Here is a 22,969-nt window from a genome sequence, read left to right as displayed (position 1 = left end):
GGTGGAATTTGTAATAGACCAGCAGTAAAGTGTGCTATTTTTATTTTATTAACTGTGTATTATGTAGAAATCATGCAGGACTTGGTATATATTTTATCTTGATCTCACTAATATATGTTGAATTGTATATAATTGATGATTATGATGAGCTTCTCTCACCCCTCTCCCCCTCCTTTTTTTTTCTTTTTGAGGAAGCGCATGTCTTCCAAAACCATGCAAAGCTTGTCAAATGTGCATTTTCTAAATACCTAGATGATATTTGTTTTCTGTAGTACAGCGAGATATTTGGAGGGTGGGGAAGGGAGAGATGTTGTCAAATCCATTTCTTTATCTTTCACCTTGGTGAAGAAAAAATCATATTTTAGTTCAAAGCTGTTCAAGTAAGTCCCTGCTCCTTATTCCCACCCTGTCTCCAGTGATATTATTTGGAGTCAGCAATCAATGGATTCCATCCCTCTGGGACTTGCTTAACCTCCAGAAGCTGATATAATACAGGCAAGAGCTTGTTACTTTATCTAAATTGTCCATCTCTACCTTAATGAGTGAAATGGTTAAGTGTGCATGTTGGGTGGGTGGGTGGGGGGCGGTGGCCGGGTGGGCGAGCCTCAAGGAATGTCTACCATTTGAGCTGAATATTTCAGTATATATAGGGAGAGGGAGGGTGAGAGAGAAATCCACTTACATCACTAGAACTGCATTGAGTGTGAGCCTGTGCAGGTTAAGAGAGAGACTACAGTATCTTGCTTTCTGCAGGAAGCAGCAATGCCGTTTGTTTCCTAAGAGGAATTTTTTTATTTAGAAAAGGAAGCTTTCTCTCTACCCAGGAAATGGCTTTCCTTGTGCGTTGCTATGCCAACTGCCTGCAGCCATGGTCCTCCAAAGTAAGCACAATAATGTAATTATATCGGTGTATTGCATCCAGACTCATGATTCTCGAGATTTTGTGTGTGCATGTGTTGTGTTTCTGTTAGTGGCTCTCTTGGTAGTGGATGTGCTTGCATTGAGAGTGAGGGACAGATATCATTAAATTAAATGTCCATCAATGTCATGCTGCTAAGATTAATTGTGCAAACTTGGTTAGTTGAGTGGAACAGAGATCACTGGTCACCACTGTCAGCATCATTAGCAGCCAGGGAGGAGGTCGGTCAGTCCCTGTTCACACGCTCTGCCCTGATTCATATTCTCTCTCTCTCTCTCTCTCTCTCTCTCTCTCTCTCTCTCTCTCTCTCTCTCTCTCTTCTCTCCCTCCCTCCCTCCCCCTCCCCTCCTCTTCTCCTTCTCTCTCTCTCTCTCTCTCTCTCTCTCTCTCTCTCTCTCTCTCTCTCTCTCTCTCCCCCCCCCCCCCCCGTCTCCTTTCCCTCTTCTTGGTATGAGGGGGTCTGTGTGTGGTTGCAAATGAAACAAGAGTATTAACAATGCTTGACTGAATGCTAGAGGCTGGTTCCTACACCATCCTGACTAATATAATACTGTATTAAGCCTTTTTAAAGGGAGTCTGTGTGCAGTCAGCCATTTTAGCTTTTTTTCCCCCTCCTTTTCTTTTTCCTCTTATTCCTCAATCTCAAAAATGGTCTTATTTTTTTGGAAGACTGTTAAATGTGTAAGGTTTCACTAGACTTGTGACAACCTAAGATGCTTAGAGTTTCAGGGTTATAAAAATGGAGACGAACACTGTCGTTTGGATGGCTTTTCGGTACCACAAGTGTGAGGATTTTTTAAGCTCACCAGTAGTGACACTTATACTGCAGCTTGGTTTCCCTCTCCTATTTTTCTTTTCCTTTTTAATTTAATACTGTAGAGGGTGACTTGCCATCCATGAGAGATTGATACATGATGTATAAATTCAGTTCAGCATATGTTTCTTCATTATGAAACCACTAGCAATTCCAGCTAACCATGGAGTTATGGGCCAGCAAGAGAAACATTCAGTAAGTATTGTAAAATGCTGCTTGTGCTATCAGTAGGATGTCATAGTAAACTGCTTTTAAATGGAAGTTCTTAGTGCTTCTATTCAGGAGAAATGATTTTGAAAGACTTAGTGTTGCTTTGGTGGGGAGGGGAAGTTTGTCTGACTTGTCTGTCCAGTTTTTTCCTTATTATTAATTATATTTTATGCTTACTTTACTTAAGACCTTTACTTTAAAAAATCATTATTGGAAGACATAGGATAATTAATTATTCTAATCAGAAAGAGGAAGATAACAATTGTTTTAACTTAATGGATTACAGTTTTAAAAAATGTTTTAGAATCTGTAAGTAGAATGACATGCCATGCAAATGTGTTGCTGAGAGTAAGCTTTTATGGTATGGAACTAAAATGTAACTTTGAGTGAAGGAGAATTTGGCTGTTTTTTGGAAATATATTAATGAGATACATATGATGATTTAATATGCATTAAAAGTGTGTGAAGGGGAGGAAATACTAGGGGAAAAAAATGCCAGAAGTACTAGTGCTTTCTAATTGATCCCATGAGTCAGCTACACCTCTGTCATGTTGTAATCCCAGGAGGCAGCTAGTGTTGTTTGTGAGAAACACATTCATAAGCCTAACACCAAGACTTGGCCTCAAGTGTCAAAAACGTAACTTCATTTTGCTACTTATATATAAGCATGCTGAAAGTTCATTACACCTTTCCAATTTGTCTGATTTACATCACCAAATTTGAAGCACATTGAAAGTGCTTCCAAGCAGTTTAGGTGAAAATGTCTGATTATTCTTGAAATTCATTTATCCTTAAACTGTAGCATCTTATTGTAATTATAGTTGGTTCACATTCTTAGGGTTTTTAGAGGTTGAAAAAGCACTTCACCTCACAAAAGTATGGTTGTTTGTTCAACATATTGTGGAGGTAGTAGAAGAAGAATGTATAGTACTAAGAGAATTTTCCTGAACTAAAAAGTTCCTAATTATAGGGAGGTACATGGTTAAGAATGGGGAAATTAAACAAGAAAGAAAGATTCTAAAGGTATATAGTTTTAGTCAAATAGCAGTATTTCTTGTCAGTCTTAATTTTTACCAGGTGTCTGTAATAATGTAATGTTAGTATGTGGTAAACCATTAAAACAAAATCTAACTAATGGTATATTTTTTTCTGTTTTATTGAAACCACATAATATATGGGGAAAAAAAGAAAGAAGGAATGATTGTAGGGAGGTCATTAAAGTGAAAATAGATTTTTCTTACCACTTCTAACAGTTTTTTTAAGTATCTTGCTAAGTACAAGCATTTTAAACTATCTTATTCCATATGTACAGAATAAAGAAATGAGTACCAATTTCATTCAGTTTGGTAAAATTTTTGAAGAATTTTAATTATTAAATGCAATACCATTTAATAAGTTAAAACTTCATAAAGAAGAATAGAAACCACTATATTCAATTGGTAATAGAGATTTCCTTCTAAATTCATTTGCTTAAATGGTCATTTGATTTTTTTAATATTTAGGGTTCATTTGATACAGGCATTTTAAAGTGGTGATATAGATATAGTTATGCACAGGATAAAATAATAAGAACATATTATTTGTATCAAATTAGTATCTTCCCTTTTAGATCTGTTCTAACAGCAACTAATCACCTTTGAAAGTATAAGGTAGTAGAGGGATATTTGTAAGTTTGATGAGTTCTTTGCCAACTTCCTTATTACTTTTAAAATGAGCACTGCTGCCCCTCTTGTTAGCTTTGTCTCTTCTACTCACAATGTAGAGTATTTTAATTGATGAGCTTTAAAAGCAAGAAGTGAAAATTTGCAAAATTATTCTAGGTCAGTGTAGAAAAAGAAAGCAGAATATGGAGAGAGAGAGAGAGAGAGAGAGAGAGAGCGAGAGAGAGAGCGAGAGAGAGAGAGAGAGAGAGCGCTTGACTAGAAACTAGAAAGGCACGAGTTTGAAATAGTAGAGTAAAATGTAGAGTAAAATGGCTTTGTGACCTTGAGTAAGCACTCAAAAGCTCAGCGTACTGTACAACTTTCAGAAATTTTAAGTTGCAGACAACATTGGTGGATCTTCATTAGTAGAGTGAGATGCTTCATCAGAAGCTCCCCAAAGCAATGAAAGCACAGGTCTGGTCCAAGTCTATTTTTAATTCATCTCAATCTCATTCTCTCAATTGTAGTGCAGTTATTCCTTTTACTTTGCTGAGGTTAGGGACTCTGTGCCCCATGATCTGGAAAATCCACGTAAAAACTTTTGGCTCTCCCTAACAGAGAAGTCTGAATTTTTCTTTATCTTTTATAGGGTGTTTATTGTCCCTTATTGTAAATTTGAATTACATATTTGGCACAGATTCTGTGTCATTTGCTGAACTTTGTGTGTTATCTATAGCTTCCACAAACTTCTCCAAATTTCTCATTTAATTTGGTGAATATAGAGCAAATATATAGTGAAACCATGATGAAGAAAGTTGTGAAGTGGAAAAGGGTAATTGTATATCTTTTTCAATTTGTATCTTTCAGTGGAATCATTTATTATTGGTAAATGATGTCATAGTTGATAATTTTCAGAAATGAATTTGGATGCTTTTGATAATAATTTTCTAAATCTTCCACTTGGACATCCACAGTTTGTCATTGTTCATAGTAGGTAAAAATTGAAATTGAATCGAACACCCTATAATTTAGAGTTATCTAGAATACTGAGAAGTCAAATGATTTTTCTCAAATGACTGCAACTGAGGTTGAACCTGAGTCCTGATCTTCCTGTCTGGTTAATATCCACTATCTTATGATCTCTAATTAAGCCTTTTTTTTAACTCTTTCCTAATGTTTTTGGAAAATATTAATAAGTTAATTACAAACTTTTATCATGGAAATGTCATTTCATTTGGAGGGAGGCACTTTTAAAACATGTTCATGAAACATTTTTTTGAGCAACAAGTAATTTTTTTTTAAATTGTGGTGTTTGTTTAGTTCTGCAAAGTAGACTTCTGCTACTAAGATAATTTGTTAATCCTACCACCTGAAAGCCTCTTTTATTTGTACATAGTGTATTTCTTAGAAACTTCTTTATTTATTTAGCCCACAATTGCTTTATGTACTAGGATACTATTGCACATATACAAAATGGTTTCTAACTATCTTGGTATCCCTTAGAAGATAACTTATTTAAATGCAGAGAATAACTTGCTCGTTTGACAAGATCTGGTTAATTAACACAGAGAACTTTTTTCATCAGAATGTTAGCTAGTTATCAATTTCAGGTATATGGCCTCTCAAAATAAGTTCCATTGCAGTTAGTAAACTTTGACTTAACCTGTATGACCTTTTGAGCACTATTAGTCTAAGAGTATGGCAGCATCATCATCCCTCACACATCTGGTACACAAAACAGATGACCCTCAGGGTTACATTTGAGCTGGTTTGTGCATGATTAACAAGATAAATGGAAAGGTATTCATTAATGAACCTGCTGTATGTATTAGATATTGGACATTCATTCAGTCAGAAAAGATTTATTAAGCACTTAATTCCATGAAGGGCATTGAGCTAGGTGCTGGAAATATAAAGAAAACTAAAAATACAAAAGGAGATGGCATCCTAGCATTCCAGGAGCTTAATTCTAATGGAGAGATGGATGGGTTTCTTCAGTTTCATGTTTATGTCACCGCTACCTTTAAAATATGCAAACATAGTCACATATATGCACACTATCTTGACTTTATCCTTTCTCTATAGTATTCAGTATATCTCAGTATAGGTACAAGATCCTAAATGTATGGTCTATTTGTTTTGCATCCACTTTTATGTATTTCCATTTTTGCCTTCTAGTCTTAGTCTTTAGTTATTATGGCTTCTATTTTCTTTATAGTGTTGAAATATCTTTAACTATAGTCACTAATGATTTCCTTGCCAAATTCAGTGAACTTAACTTTTCTTCCTTGCCTTCCTCTGCTTAAATATGTATCATTAATGGGTGACCATTTAATATTTCTTTAAACTTTTTGTGTTATTCTTGAACAGGAACATTCTGGTTGTTTCTCTTATCTCTGAAATTGCTTGTTCTCTTCTTCCCTTTGCTTATATTCACCATCATGGCTCCCTAATTGTACATCTTTTTCAGGTTCTTCACCTTTTGCTGATCTTACTTTACAGTAATTTAGTAAACTTATCTCTCATGTCATTAAACAGATGCTTCCCAAATCTAAACCTTGGTATCTAAGATTCATATCAGTTGCACATTTCTAGTTGCCCAGAGAAAATATTCACTTTGATTCTCCATCATGAAATCAATTCATGAAGCATTTATTGAGGGACCATAATTAGAATATTCTGCTAGCTATCTAGAAACTAACAAAATCTAAGTGTAAGTATAGAAAGGTTTAAAAAAAAAAAGGAAGGGCTGTACCTGCTAGGGAGGCTTAGAGAAAACTTCAGGGAAGCTATTGGATTCTTTTATTCCATTGTATTTGTATCTTCCTAACTTTTTACCTGATTCATAGTAGTTTCTTGTTAAATGGTTTTTGGTCGATAAAGTTGGAAATATTGAAATTATCTATTCCAAAGAATAGATAAAAATTTTACTAGGAAAGAGAAAGGAAGATATTTCAAGTATATTTTAAAAAATACAGCTTACCTAAACCAAAGCTTTCTCCCCTTTCTTAAAACCCAAATAACTTTCCATTTATTATTAGTGATATGATTAATCTTTTAGTCTTTTAAGCTCAAAGCAAATAAACTTAGGCTCTTTTGCCTTTCATCAGCCAATGTAAAAGACACTGGTGCCAAGTCTTGTTGTTTCTTCCTTTAGAATATTCTTTTGAGTCTATCTTTTCTCTTCAGTCCTTTTGCTTTCACCTTAGACTCTCTGTCTCACATTGTTTCAATAGTCTCTTACTTGGTTTACCTATTGGCAGTTGAGACTTCAGAAAATCTTGCATTTTGCTGTAGACTTATGACCCTAAAATGTTTTCATTATTTCACTTTATTAATCTATTCTAAATGCCCTTGATTCATTTCTTACCTCTATGATCTGGTCCTGTCCTACTTATCTCTAAAATCTTCTGGTCCAATCTCTTTATTTTTCAGGTGAAGAAACAAGACCCAGAGAGGTTGCTCAAGGTCACAAAGGAAATAAATGACAGATCCCTTCTTCAAACTCAGGTCTTCTGTCTTGAAATTCATTTTTCTTTCCTGATTTACTAAAACTTCATGATCAATCCCCTCATACAAAATCAAAAATACCAATAACAAATACTCTGCTTCTCTATTTAAATCTTACACATTCTTCCAGATTTAGCTCAAGATTTTCCTTATTTGTGAAGTATTTGCTATCCATTCCTTTTCATATTAATCCCTCTCCTTTCTCTGAATTTTTGTTCTGTATTACATAGTTTAGTATGCACATATTCTCTAATTGTAGTAAATGTATTTTTGTCTTTTCCACTACTAATAAGAGTATTAGGTACCCCCAGGGCAGCTAGGTGGCACAGTGGATAGAGCACTGGCCCTGGAGTCAGGAGTACCTGAATTCAAATCTGGCCTCGGACACTTAATAATTACCTAGCTGTGTGGCCTTGGGTAAGAAGCCACTTAACCCCATTGCCTCGCAAATAAATCAATAAATGAATGAATGAATAAATACTTAACAGTTGAGAGCCAGAAGGACCTGAGTTAAAAATCTGGTCTCGGACACACACACACACACACACACACACAAACATATATAATAGATAAACAATTTTGGGACAAAATTTCCAATGTATTGGCAAAAAAAGGAATACTGAGACCATGCAATGTGCTACATTTGGGAAAGAGGAAAAGAGGTGCTGGAAATATAAAGAAAGCTCACCTTACCAGTCTCTTTTTTTTTTTTTTGAATCATTCCAAGAAACTCCAGGTGCAACCTTTTTAATTCTTTTCCCCTTGATATAGAACAAGAAATTTGTTTTCAATTTTTCAGCATATATAATATGTTTACATATATTCACTTCAAAGAATCCCTGTATTATTATGGGTTTTTTTTAGTAAGAAAAAATCTTACTTTTAGAAAAAGGGTCCTGTTTAAAATCTTTTTAGTAAAACAGTTAATCATTACAAAATCAATACTCCTATAAATATAATCAAGCAGGATTAGTTGGAAGAAAAATGAACGAAAGATATCTTCTGTGGAATTATCACTTGGTTTAGATCTTCGTTAAGAAAACCTTTGATTCCAGCTTTTTTCCTCTCTCCTAAAATGTTACTTTATGCACCATAAACATTAACTGTTTATTTTTTATACCATTATAAATCTCTATGGATATAGACTAATAGGTTTTTCATTGAATAACACTTTCAGAAGGGACATTGAGGATCATTTAATTCATATTCCTGACTTTAGTCATGTGCATACTTTGACAATTTCAAGATAGGCAATAATTTGTCAAGCATTTAAATATCTTCCAGATATTATCTTCAATATTCTTTTCAGTAGTTAATATCTTTTATTGTCTGGATTTTAAAAGATCGAATCCAAGTTATTCTTCTCATACTTTTAAGTCCATTTTTTGAGTCAGGTTGAAATGACCAACTTTGACCTATGAACGTGTGCAAGTCACTTAACTTCTCAGGAACTTAGTTTACTCATCTATAAAACAGAAGAGTTGGATTAGATGACCTCTATACCCTTAAACTGTAAATTCATGAACCTAATAATAGGTGAACTTTTTTTTTTACCATTATCATTTTTTATTTTTATTTTTTTTTTAAATTCTCAACTTAAGAAATAAAACAAGCATATCCACAACATAATAGAATAGGAAGAAAAAGAGGGTTGACCATGAAATTGCATATCTATTATATACCACTTGTTTTTGCCTTTTAAATAAATATAATAAAATTATAAATTAACTTTCCTCCTTCCTCGATTCCCCCTACCTCCTGCCTTAGAGAAGGCACAAATATGTATAATATGTAAAACTGTACTGTACATATTTTTATTTATCTGTTCTTTCTCTGGATGCAGATAGCATCTTCTCTCATATGTTGTTTGTTATTAATCCGTATAATTATAATAATCAAAATGACTTGGTCACTGAAAGTTCTTAAAACAATATTGCTGTTAATGTATACAATATTCTCTTGGTTCTGCTCTTTTCACTCTTATTATTTCATGAAAGTCTTTCCATGTTTTTCTAAATTCATGGCGGTCATCATTTCTTGTAGCACAGTACTATTCCATCACAATCAAAAACCATACTTTGTTTAGCCATTTTATAACTGACAGGCATCCCCATTATTTCACAGGCATCCCCATAATTTCTAGTTCTTAGTCATATCAAAGAGAGCTGCTGTAACTTACTTTAGAACAAAAAAGGTTCTTTTCCTCTTTCCCAAATCATCTTTAGAAACAAACCTATTACTGGATTGAAGGCATACTAGGACCAACTCTTTAGGCATAATTACAAATTATTCTCCCTAATGTGTGCATCAGTTCAAATTAGTGAATTAGTTATCCCAAATTTTCCATATCCTCCCCCAACATTTGTCACTTTTCCCTTCTATCCATTTTAGCTAATCTGATAGGCATAAATTGATATCTCATGGTTGTTTTAATTTAATTTGCAGTATGCCCTTTACGTGTATTATCTCATTTGATCTTCACAACTATCTTTTGAGGTAGGTGCTATCATTATTAGTATTTTATAATAGAAGAAACTGAGACTGAGATTTTAAATGACTTGCTGAAGGTCATAAAGTAATGTCTTAAGGCAGAATTTGAACTCAATTCTTCCTGACTCTTTTTTAACATTCTATCCACTGTGCTGCCCAGCTGAATGAGGAAATGTTTATATGCATCTTTTTTTAAAATAATTGTGTCTAAAATTATTAATCTCTATCATGCAAATTTTAGAAATTTCACATGATAGCACCAACACTGCCCTATTTGTTTTTGTTCCCTTTGAGATATTTTTTATGATATTTTTTCTTTTTTGGTTTTCATTGACTTTTCTTTGTCTTCCCCCTTCCCCCACTATCACTATTCAGATCTCTTCTTTTTTGTGACAAATAAATATAGTTAAGCAAAAAAAAATCACATTGAATGTGTCTGAAAATGTATGCCTTATTCTTTACCTTTAGACATCGCTTTTTTTTTTCTAGGAGTTGGTGGAGAGAGACAGAGACAGGGACAGGAGGGAAAGAGGAGTTCAGTGTCTTGTAAAAAATAATATTGATGATTTTAATGGTGATCCTTTGAGAGATCTCACCTCCATAAGTTTTCAGAGTTTCTTTTATTTCTCTAAACCTAAGATTCTCCCTTTGATACTCTTACCTTCACTCTATTTTTGTCTTAGGCTTCCATTGTTAAAAATTCCTTTGGAAACATCAAGTAGGTCCATTGAGGATCACAATATTGCATTTTTATTTATTTTTTTTAAACTAGCAAATGGTGTCCATCACCTATCTTTATCTCCTTCCCTCCTGGATCTCGCATCTCCTCTCTCTTGCCCTCTCCTCTTTTACTCATATATACTCCATTTATGCAGATCAGCCATTTGTCTATTACTGTAGTCTTAAAGTTGCATGAGATTTGAAATTGCTTCCCCTAGTTTGTCTATCTGTCTGTCTGTCTCTCTCTCTCTCTCTCACACACACACACACACACACACACACACCCATACCCACACCCACATCCATCCCCCCACCTATACCTATACCTATGCCTATGCCCATGCCCAATCCCATGCCCATGCCCATGCCTATTAGAAGTTAGAGATAGACCTTTCTTGTGACCAATCCTCTGTTCATCATCCCTCACTGGCTTTTATCACCATGTAGAAATTGTAAAATATCCACATAGTCATAACACTATGTTGTGCTTCTCAACATATACATATAAAGTGACATGGCCCTGTTTTTCAGGGATTTACCATTATCAGAGTTAGGAGGAGAAACAAATAGGAACATGCAAGCAGTTATTGTAGAATATATTAAGCAAAGAAACTAGAGTGAAGATACTGGTGAAGAATAGATTGCAATTGCTGCATCTTGCAGGTACTGTTCCTTTGCCTCCCACATCTTTGAAATACTGTCAGAAAGTTTTTCATTTAAAACAGGGGTGGGAGGGGTGAATTAGCAAACTCTAGCCAGGGCCATTTTTGTACAGCCTGAAAGCTAAGAATGTTTTTTACATTTTCAAATAAAATTTTATTTCAACTATAAAAGGTATTCTTAGCTCCACAGGTCAATCTCAAACTAGGCTGCTGGCCACAGCTTGGTGACCTCTGATAAAAGATCAGTTCTTCATTTTTAAATTTGGCTTAAGTGCCAGCACTTTGTTCTGAGGTCCTGTTTATATGAGGGAACAATGGAATCTCCTTTCTAACTTTCACCTTCTCCTTGTTCTTAAATTCTGCTGTGACAGTTGCCATACCTTAAGAGAATGACTTTGCCAATGCTATCCTATTAGCAGATGCTTCCTTTTCTATTCTTGGGCACTCTGCCTGAATTTACAGGAGCTGCCATAGAAATGTTGTGTTCTGTAGGGCCATAGGTTTAGAGGTACAAGTGGCCTTAGATACTGGTCAAACCTCTCATTTTATAGTTTAAAAAAACTTTGAGCCAGAGAAAACAGGTGAAGTGAATTGCTGGATATCAGAGTCCTAGAAAAGGTCTAATAGGAAGTCTTGTCTTGGGTTTCTGTGACTCAGGTAAAGTAGAAATGTCCTAAGTAATTTAGTATATTTTCTCATAAAATTTAGCTTTGTATGAAAATAACACAGTAATTATATTGGTGTATGCAGTCTTACCTTTGGGTGGGGCCTGGGCTAGGTCAGAAATACAGGTTTTGTTGGGATTAGAGATGACTATATACTGCTCAAGGGATAAGCTAAAGCAAGGGGCAGAGTGGGGTAGGGTGGGGTGGAGACCTTAGTTTGGTTTTTAAAAAGGAGTCAGGAATACATAGACTAGGGGCAGCTAGGTGGTGCAGTGAGTAGAGCACTGATTGTGGAGTCAGGAGGACCTCAGTTCATATCTGCTTTACTTGATACTTACTATTATATGACCCTGGGCAAGTCACTTGACATTATTCCACAAAAACAAACAAACAAACAAGAATACTTAGATTTGTGGTCCAGTGCAAAATATTTCTATTACATTCTTGCTGATGTCTGCTAGCCTCGGGATTGTCTGTCTTAAAATATGATGCTCAGAAGTGAACATAATGCTTCTGATATGGTCTGGTCTCAGCAGAAAATATAAAAGAAATATCATGTCCTTTTTTTCCTGAAAATTTTCCTTCAATATAACCAATAATTTCATTGGCTGTTTTGGCTGTCATAGCACAATTTTGACTCATTGAATACATTCAAAAATCTACTAAAACCTCCAGATTTTTCAGACAAACTGTCTTTTAAAATGCCTTATTCTTGAACTTGTAAATTTTATTTCTTGAACTTGAGTAAGAATCGAAATTTATCCCTATTAAATTTCATCTTGTTGGATTCAATTCAGTTTTCTGATCTGTCAAAGTCTTTGAATCCCAACTGTCATCTTTTTTATTATCTGTCTTTCATAGTTTTAGGTCATTTGATGAACATTCCATCTATACTTAATTCCAAGTGAATTATAAAAATGTAAAATAGTTTCTAGTCGAGCACAGTTAGTTTCCTGTTACTCTACTGGAAACTTTCTAGGTTGATGTGGAGCCATTAATGTTTATTCTTTGAATCAGTATTTAGCCCGCCACAGTTTACATTATTGTACAGTTTTCTAGCTCACATCTGCATTTTTCTTCACATGAATAGCAGCTGATACTTTATCAAATACTTTGCTATGACTAATATATTTCTGTCTGATCAGTCTTCCAGTGTCTCATTTTCCCTCAGATTAATTGTTCCTGTCTATATCTTCATCGTTTTCATACCTGCTCAGAAGCTCAAGTATCTTTCATTATAGACTGAGTACTCCTTGAGAGAAAGAATAATGCTTTTATTCATCCTGTAAGATGCCTTAGTATCCAACAAAGTAGTCAACTTATGACTTTTCCCATTTGTACTGCTTACTCCAGCTAGCATCTTTCATGGTTCAGACATCTGTGTTGTTACAGATTTACTAAAGTCTTCCATTCATAGCCATTATAAAGGGAGAGGGAGTAGGGGGCCTTTTTTTGTCTTTAAATGTTTATAGTTGAAACAGACAGAAATACTCCCAAATTTGGACTGTGCATTAAACTTGATTCCATCTGTGCCCTCCCAAAATCTGCTCTCCTATCTTAGTTGCCTGACCTCAAAGGGTTCTCTAAAAATCATGTATTTCATCTTGCCTCCTCTTCATTTTTCATATATTTATGCAATAGTTGCTATGGTTTATCCTCTTGCAGACTCAAAATAGTTATTTCATAAAAATTTTTTAAAAGGTCTTTGTTGTCTTTTCTTTTGATCAGTTTAAATATGTGAGCCTTTTGAGGTAGTTGAACCAGGCATACTGAAGCCAGTTAGTTATACAGTTATTTCTTTAAACAGGTTCTAAATTGCTTCCATTAGATGATTTTTCAGTTAATGCCACTCTAATCCTGAAATGATTTGTAATTTTCAAAAGGCATCAGATTCCAACTTTTGGATTTGTTCTTTAAAGTCCTTCAATGCCTGACTCTGCTGTATTAAATAACATTTATTCCCTACTAGTGTGTTACCAACCACCTGTGTTCCAGTTCTACTCCTTAATCATTTATTCTGATTTGCCTTTCCTTTCAGAATGAGTTATATTTTTAAAGTTTCTGTCAACACCCCTTCCTTTTTCCTGTTTCTCAATCTCAAATCAAAAGTCACTTCTTTGATGAAACTTTTCCTTATTCTAGAATTCCAATTTAGTCTCAACACCTTGTAACACCAGAGATGATGATAAGCATTGCTGCCTGCATAAATGATGATTTTATGCTTCTGTATAATTGTATGAATATAAAGTTTTCACATGTCTCCTAATGTTGCTGGACCGAAGTCTCAGTATCAAATCCTGCCTCTGATGTTGGATGATCATGGACAAGTCTTTTTTTTTTTTTTTTTTTTTTTAAGATTTTTGCAAGGCAGATGAGGTTAAGTGGCTTGCCCAAGGCCACACAGCTAGGTAATTATTAAGTGTGTGAGGCTGGATTTGAACTCGGGTACTCCTGACTCCAGGGCTGGTGCTCTATTCACTGTACCACCTAGCTGCCCCCAAGTCTTTTAAGTTTTCAATATCTTAGACACTTCTCACCTTACAGACAAATATTGATCTAGGGAATTGGGGGGATTTCCACACTGGCAATTCCCAATCTAGATGAAGTCACAGATCTGTACTGTCTCCCCATCCCCCCAAAAAGAAAAGGAAATAAAAACTTCTTATAGACTGGGAGTGTGTTTTCTTACTGAAGAAGTCTACACTATTAAAAAATCTTTAAAAAGTAATTAGAATCTTAATAATCTTTGTATATTGTGATTGACATAGCTATGTGGGCTTTGATGTTTGTGACATAAAGAGTAGTATAAAAGTCACTGTTTTCAGTTTGCTTACTGCAGTTTCTACCTTAGAAGGAACTAAAATCATAGAACAGATAGAGAGATGGAAAATGATCCTTAGTGCAAAATGAAAATATAGTAATAGTAGTAGTAGTAGTAGTAGTAGTAGTAGTAGTAGTAGTATAATTTGCAACTAAGGAACTTAGGATACAAATTTTGACAAATTATAAATATATATTATATATATAAATTATATATGTATATAAAATGTTTGACATTCGCATTGTGAAAGCCAAGTGTCTCTCACCTAGATGTGAACTAACTTTACAATTCCAAGTGAGACCATATCCACTGACATTATGTTCTACCCTTCTGTTGCATGTTATGGTTAAATAAAAGGACACTGATTTTTGTAGCCTTTGTAGTCACTGAAAAATTCAAGAAATGTATTGCCGTGCATAAACTAGTTAATTGATCACCAGGGAAGTATATTAATTGTTTTTCAATCTAAAATTGGTTTATATACACCTACAAAAAACTACACCAACAAGCCCAAACTTCATATTATTAACCCTTAAATTATTGACCAATTTCCATGTAATCCTGAAAACTGCAAACTGAATTAGTGGATTTCATTCATAGAAACCTAGTTTTAAGTATGAAATCTGTTAGTCTTCCATAGTAAACTTTCTTTCCATATTTTCATGTCTCAAGAGTTATAAATTGTAATAAAGGCACCTAAGTATAATGACTTCTCATTAGGTTAGAGATCTACTAATTTTATTAAAGGTGTCAGAATCCAACCTTTCATAATAAGTGCTTAATGATCTGATGATATCAGCCCATAACCATAAGCCTCTTAGGAAGACAAGGTAATAAATGTGACTGTAAAAAGCCTGTGAGGATTTTAATCTTTTGATCCCTACTATTTTTATAGATGAAAATAGTGAGTACATCCAGAACAGTCTTACTTTTTGAAGTGTTTGTAAAAAAATGAAACCTTCTGATTTTTTCTCAGTAATCAGTATAATTCCATCTGTAGAAGTTGAGAGTCAAGTGCAAGTAATGGTTATTTTTTTACTTTATGAACCTCAGAAATGTAGAGTGCATTAAGTTGTGAGACAAAGTATTGCTGAATTCTGTCGATCAGACCTTTGAAAAATTCTGTATCCCTAAAATATGGTGAATACACAAAAACTCACAATATCTTCCCAATGAATGGAAATATAACATTCACTTCATTTAAAACAAAATGTCTTAAGTTTATGAGTATTTTCTGAAACATTTTATTTTATATAATTGAAAATACTATTATGATAGCTGATGTATAGAATGTGCATTCACACATATTAAAACTGTTCCTCTTTATAATCCTTGTTGTAGATAGGACAAGTATTTCTAGCCTCTTTTAATAAAAGAACAACCTCAGACTTGGAAAATTTAAATGACTTTCCCAAGATTACATACACCATTAGTGAGAGAAGAGGTGGGGGACCCAAGCTATCTACATCTCCTCCATAAAGATCTAGTTGCCTGTTGAAATGGGTTCAGGTTTTTTTGTTTGCTTTTTGCTGTAACCAGATAATAAAATGATGAAATTATATAAACAATTTATTATCCTGAAGAAAATATGAATAACTCTTTGTTCAGGGAGGGCATTTATTAAGTAGCTTAATTAACCATCAACATTTCTTCTTTACTGATACATTGATAATCTCATGACTCCATTGGTAGCCTCTTGAATCAATTTTAATTAAGTTGAAACAAATGGGTTTAATTCTTTAGAGTATTAAAGTATAAATCAGATATTTATCTAGTTTTTTCAACAAATATATTAAGGCTTTCAAAGTAGTTTGAGAAGTATGCTGTTGATACTCTAAATTTCTTAATCTTTAGAATAGTCCCCATTTGCATTGTTATAGATACTTTTAGATACTTGTGAATATTCTTCTAGATTTTGAATGCAGTGTAAAAAAATAATTCCCATGCCTACTTGTGCACATCTTTTAATCTTCCTTTGCCCAGGTAGAGTGTATTCCCTGCTCATGCCTACCTTAGAATCTGTGTCTTCCTTCAGAAAACAGCTAAAGTATTATATCTTCCATGATACCTTTCCTGATTTCCAGTGGTTAATATTCAAACCAACAAAGTTGAAATTTCTTCATTTTATTTTGTGCTTTATGTTTATCTGTTTACATGTTGTGGCCCCAAATGTTATTTATTTATTTATTTTTTTAGGTTTTTGCAAGGCGCAAACGGGGTTAAGTGGCTTGCCCAAGGCCACACAGCTGGGTAATTATTAAGTGTCTGAAACTGGATTTGAACCCAGGTACTCCAGACTCCAGGGCCAGTGCTTTATCCACTACACCACCTAGCTGCCCCCCCCCCTTTTTAGGTTTTTACAAAGCCCCTAGTGTTATTAAGATTTTTTTTAATGGCAGGGATTTAAGTATTATCAGGCATGAAACAAATGTTTGTTTAAATGGAATAAAATGAAATACCCTCATAATTATAATCCTTTTAGTGAAGAAAAATAGTTTCATTTGCTTCTTTCACTAGTTGTAGTTTGGAGCACTTTTTCACTGAGCAGCAAACAAAGTAGGGGAAAATGACCCAATTAACCAAGTTATTGTTTAGCATATATAGCATAATTTACCAGGATGTTGTGAACTGTATTAATAGTTAATAGCAATCTTTTACAAAATTGTTTTAGTAAAAGCATCACTAACCTTTGATTAAGAAGTTAGGAGGTAACAAAACAGCCAAAATTCTCTTTCTTAAGGGCATGGTCACATGTAGTGACATTTATTTTTCTTGAATCACTAAATATCTTTTGTATCTAATATATTTTATCAATTTTAATTGAACATGGAAAATACTCATTTTATTGAAAGTGTGGCATAACCAAGATATTTATTTATTTCCTTTTGTGTCCAAATGTTTTTGTGCCTTAGTGGTCAAACTCCCAGAAACTAAATTTTAAAAATCTTCTTTATCCTAATTACATTTCAATTCAGCAAACATTTATTAGATATTATATGCAAAACATTGTTAAGTGCTGGAGATAGAATGACAAAAATAAGTAATAGCCAGGCATTTGATTTGCCACATTTTCTTTAATAATTTTCCCTAAAGAAGCAAAAAAAAATTGTTCTATTCAGTTTACTTGCTGATTTTTGTCCTTGACTCTGAAAATGCAGCTTTTAGGAATTTTTAAAAGCATTACCCAAGTCACTTGTGATAAGACAACTTTATTGTGTATACAACATCTAATAAGGTAAAAATTACACAATGGAATTTTAAAAGACTAATAGGGCCTTAATAGGATTCCTAAAATGATATGAATATTGGAAAAGAAAAAGAAATGATTACCTTGAAAATTATATGTGATAATCCCAACATAAAAATGAAAGAAAATTGTGTGCTCATCTATTTGACGTTAGCTCCAGTTATATGGTGCTAGAAAAAATTATTTATTGATTCATAAGGAATTCATATTGATTCATAAGAAATCTCTTAGGAAGTAGCCATTTTGATTTTGCATCATGCAAATTATTTCAGAAGGATTTAATGTGCACCCATTTTAGATGAGGGAAGCAAAGTAACAGAAATAATAATAAAAGTAAAACTTAAGAGACCATCACTGTGATATTATCATTAAGTGATCAGCTTCTAGTGTGTTGAAAGACCATACATTACTTTTTAAAATTCATCATCTAATAATGACAAGCAGCTAGGTGATACAGTGGGTATAAAGTAGACTTGGTGTCAGGAAGACTCATCTTTCCGAACTCACATCTGGCCTCAAACATTTCCTAGTTGTGTGACCCTGGGCAAGTCACTTAAACTTGGTTCTCAACTATAAAATGAATCAGAGAAGGAAATGGTAAACTATTCTAATATCTTTGTTAGGAAAACTCCAAATGGGATCACGAAGAGACTGAAAGTGTCTGAATATGAAATTAGGGTGGGCAGTTAAGTCAACAAGCTCAAATGGGCCAGAGTTAGAAACAGTGTCAAAAACCAGAAATTCTCCATAATGCAGAAGGAGGCAGGGCCTTGCAAAGGTCGTGTGATAATATGTAAGTTGGAGACCACAAGGGTTTGATGTGCAGAAGAAGAGAGGAGTGAATTAGATAAAGCAGACCATCTTATACTTACCTTAATGCATACCTTCTGTTGTATTGACTGGACTGATTCTCCTAAGTGACCTTGGAAAGCTTTTGATACCTTCATCCATAGAATGATGGGCTAACTCCAGTTTCAGTCAGCTGAAAAGCTGACTGCTCCTAACACATCACCTCCTACTTGGGAATTTATGGGGAGTACAAAATAAATTTGTTAATTATTCTTCTTGATGAATGCAATGAGAGAGATGTAATAGAAATAAAATACCTGAGTATTGAGCTCTTCTTTCACTTGTAACTTCAGCTGTTATCAATCTCTTGCTTATTCTAACATTTTCCCTTTTAGTTTCAAAGAAAACATTTATTTTTCTTTTAAGTTCTGACTGTCTCCTCCTTTCTGCAGTGGTTCATTGATTAGAAATATCCTGTTAGCATAGGAGGATATATCAAGGGGAAATCATTAAAAATAAACTTTAATCTGGTGCTCACTGTTTTGAATTCAGTTCAGATGAATATAACAGGCATTGATTAATTACTTCATATTTGCAATGTGTTGTGCCTGGATGATGAAATTCATTTCTTTTTTTTTTTATTTTTTTAGGTTTTTGCAAAGGTAAATGGGGTTAAGTGGCTTACCCATGGCCACTCAGCTAGGTAATTATTAAGTGTCTGAGGTCAAATTTGAACTCAGGTACTCCTGACTCTAGGGCTGGTGCTCTATCCACTGGGCCACCTAGCCGCCTCAGTGCTTTTAGTTTCTATGTAAGACAACATACTAACATTCTAGAATGTGAATGTACCTCAAAATTATTTAAGTAATTTTTTAAAAAATTGTCACATATAACATTTCAATAAAGTCAAGTGCAAAATAATAGAATGGGAATTGAAGCTTTTACTCTGGGTTTCAGACTGAGTTGATTAAAATTTGGGAAAAGCTGAATTAATAACTGAGTGGGTTTTTTGTTTTGTTTTGCAATATGATCATATTCCCAAGAATTCTGATACATCTCTAGGTTTCCGAATTCTGCTAAATTTCATGGTATCTGGTTACCACCAATGGTAATTGTAACAACAACAATAACAGCAAAAACAGCAAGAGTTTATAGAGAATTTGAGGATTCTCCATTGAAGAGAAAGTTTCAAATAATGGCATTGTGGGACAGGAAATTAATCTTGGAAAGAATGAATTGGTGACTTATTCTGGGTGTACAGGAAATAAAACATGGATTAATATCTTTAGAAGTGAGCAAATCAGAAGTAGTTTATTTTTCAACAGCAGAAAGTTACATTAAAAAATAAAACAATGTTTCTTGAACACCTAAATATGATTCTACTATAGCATCTTATTAGAAAGGGGGGGCAAATATTATTTCAGGAAAATAGTTCTTTATTTTCATGTAGCACTTCTTTCATTCTACGAGGAACAATACTCATATTAAATACAGGAGAGAAAAAATATTTTATTTAATTTGAATACTCATTGAACATAACATCTTTCTTAAAAATAGAAAGCAAAGAGAAGTGATAAAACAAAATAAGCTATCCCTACCCATTTTCCACCAAAAGGTTTTTGTTTACTAATATCTATATTCTTCTTGCTTACTTTTGGTGGGAGTTTAATTCATAAAATGATTAGTGAGCAACCATCATATACAAAATTGATATACTGAGGTTATTGAGGGTATATTCTCACACACAAAGGTATTTACATTCTTGGATAGATGAGATAGTTGGGTTAAAATAAAACACAGGTTAAGTTGGCACATATTCTGAGACTTCTGAGTAAAACAGACAATGAATACAATAGGAGCTGTGGAGTGGGTTGACCACTGAGAGGCAAGTTAAATTGAAAAGACTTAATGGAGTAGGTGGGGCTTCAGCCAGTCCTTGAATAATTGATGACATTTTCTAATGCTTAATGGTTTACAAAATGCTTTTGTTTTTCCACAGCAACTTTTAAAGGTTAGTAGTGAAATGGTCATTATTCCCATATTACAGATGATGAAACTGAGGGTCACTGTGAGGGAAGTGATTTGTTCATAGCTGAATAGATCACAGTCCCTCTCATCTATGACAGTAGTTGACATTTATATGGAATTAGAAAGATGTGGACTCAAATCTAAATCTCGATGTTGTCCCTATGACCATGGTATTTAATTTCTTTGAGCCTTTCCAGTAGAATGAGGATGGTCAAGTTGGACAGTCTCGAAGAACTGTTCTAAGCCTAAATCTTAGGTCCTATCATCTAGAAAGGAACACTAGAACTTAAGAGAGGTAGGAAGGAGAGATGAAGATATTCTAGATAGGAAGACTTAGCAAAGGTCTTCAGTGTTCTTAGACTTCAATTATTGTGCTCAAAGAATAGTTTGGTTTGAGCCTAGGTTCTTGTAGGGTAATAAATAACAGGAGATAAGATTGGAGTAGAAGGTTGCTATATTGTGGGGGCCCCCAAATGCTTATCTAAGTAGTTTGGACTTTATCCTGTGAGCATATGGAGGAGGAGAAAAAAAAATAAAGGTTTTTGAGTGGGTTTTCAAGGACTGTCTCCATTCTTGGAGATTTCAAAATGTGATAGACAATAACTTCCTCCCCCTGATTTTTATTCTCTTTCCTGGCCTTCCATGACATATCTCTCTTCTGCTTTTACATATGAGATCTTAGGAACATAGATACTGGCATAGAACAGCATCCTAGAAATCAGGTAGGTAGTTCAACCTGCTCATTTTTACAAATGAGGAATTGAATCCCAGAGAGGTTAAGTCACTTGTACAGGATCACACACTAAGCTGATTGTTCCTTCTCAGGCTTCTTCACTGGTTCATCAGCTTTTTCCCCAAGTGAGTGTGTTGTCAAGGACAATCTCTTCTCCCTTTTCAGTGTGCTCCTTGGGGATCTCATTCTCTCCCATAAGTCAAATTAGTATATCAACATAAATCCCAAATCTATCTATCTAAGCTTAATCTCTCATATGTTTAATCTGCCTGTTGGACAGCACTCATTGATGCCTTACAGGTCCATCAAACTCAGAATGCTCAAAATAAAGTTCATTTTCTCTACTAAACTTGTCCTTTCTTTTCATAGTGATACTATTCTACTCATCTCTCAGGTTCAAAAACTTGGAGTTAGCCTTGATTATTTCCTCTCTTTTATCTTACCCTACTTCCTTATCCCAGGTCTTTTGCTTCTTTATAGCTTCTCTCACATCTCCTCTTTCTTCTTCACTTACAAGACTGTGATCTTTCTTGATGTCCTTAATTGTTAGCCCCACCTCCATGACTTTATATTTATTTTGTAAAAATCCTCTAATTACTTATGAGTGTGCTTTATGCCTCTGTAGAATATATTCTCTTTTGAGGAAATTTTTTGTCTCCTTAACCCTGGAAGGGGTTTGTATTCTAGTTGTGAAGGTAGGTTAAAATAAAACAGCATAATTTAGTACATACTCAGTGACAGTTAAATGAAAGACAATAAATGCCTGGGAAAGAGGTAAAAACCAAACAGTTTCTGTCCTGGAGGAGATATTCTAGGGGGATAAGGACTTGCCTAAGTGCAGATATATAAGTATATAGGTGAGTGTGTATGTATACCTAAACATACATACATTATATACATATATGTGTATGAATGGACTGCAGGGATGTCTCATATAGAAAATGGTTTTTGAGTTAAGTCAAAAAGAATTTATTTATTTTCCACATAATTCATTTAAAGTTTTGAGGTCCAAATTCTATTCCTCCCCTTTCCACTCCCCCTTCCCTGAGATATTAAACAAACAATATCAGCTTTACATTTGTAATTATGTGAAACATTTCCATATTAGTCATTTTGTACAAAAAAAAGACTAAAATATAAGAAAGAAGTAAAAGGAAGTGAAAAATAGCATACTTCAGTCTGTATTCTTTCAATATCAATTCTTTCTCTGAAGGTGGATGTTATCCTTCATAAGTCCTTTTAGGATTATGTTAGATCATTTCATTACTGAAAATAACTAGGAGTCATTCACAGTTCTTCATTGCTCAACATTATGTGGTACATTGTCCTTGTTCTATTTACTTCACTATGTATCAGTTTATCTAAGTCTTTCCAAGTTTTTCTGAACTTATTCTGCTTTGTCATTTCTTATAGCATAATATTCCATTGCAATCATATACCATAGCTTGTTTAGCCATTCCTCAATTGATGGGTATCCTTATGATACCCAATTCTTAACCACTATAAAAAAGGACTACTATAAATATTTTTGTACATTTTTTGTAGTTTTTGTATTTTTTCCAGCAAGCATTCATCAAGCACCTACTGTTGTTGTTTTCTTTGTCCTTCATAATTGAAGAAATCCATGATATCCAATGAATGATGGCATGATTTGAACATTATATTTATTATAGTGAAGGGGATGTTATATAAAGACACCCTTCTTACTTCCTTACCCA

The 22,969-nt window shown here is 34.0% G+C and overlaps 1 protein-coding gene across 14 annotated transcripts in view; it reads left to right on the top strand.

Annotated features, from left to right (window-relative positions):
* Positions 1 to 22,969, top strand: part of RAPGEF2 (Rap guanine nucleotide exchange factor 2) — a 313,685-nt gene that overhangs the window by 199,663 nt on the left and 91,053 nt on the right. For 5 of the 14 annotated variants that reach the window (XM_074229032.1, XM_074229033.1, XM_074229038.1 and 2 more), the window contains one exon: positions 7,022 to 7,096. The exons of 5 other annotated variants lie outside the window; for them this stretch is intronic. In XM_074229032.1, coding sequence (XP_074085133.1) covers positions 7,022 to 7,096 — 75 coding nt within the window. Of the gene's footprint in view, positions 1 to 723; positions 882 to 1,305; positions 1,929 to 7,021; positions 7,097 to 22,969 lie in introns of those variants that run through there. 4 more of the 14 variants (XM_074229042.1, XM_074229041.1, XM_074229044.1 and 1 more) reach the window with 3 other exon arrangements.

The sequence above is a fragment of the Macrotis lagotis genome, chromosome 3 (genome assembly GCF_037893015.1).
Source record: "Macrotis lagotis isolate mMagLag1 chromosome 3, bilby.v1.9.chrom.fasta, whole genome shotgun sequence".
Lineage (NCBI taxonomy): Eukaryota > Metazoa > Chordata > Mammalia > Peramelemorphia > Peramelidae > Macrotis > Macrotis lagotis.
The sequence above is the reverse complement of the archived record's forward strand: the minus strand, read 5'-3'. Positions and strand labels throughout refer to the sequence as shown.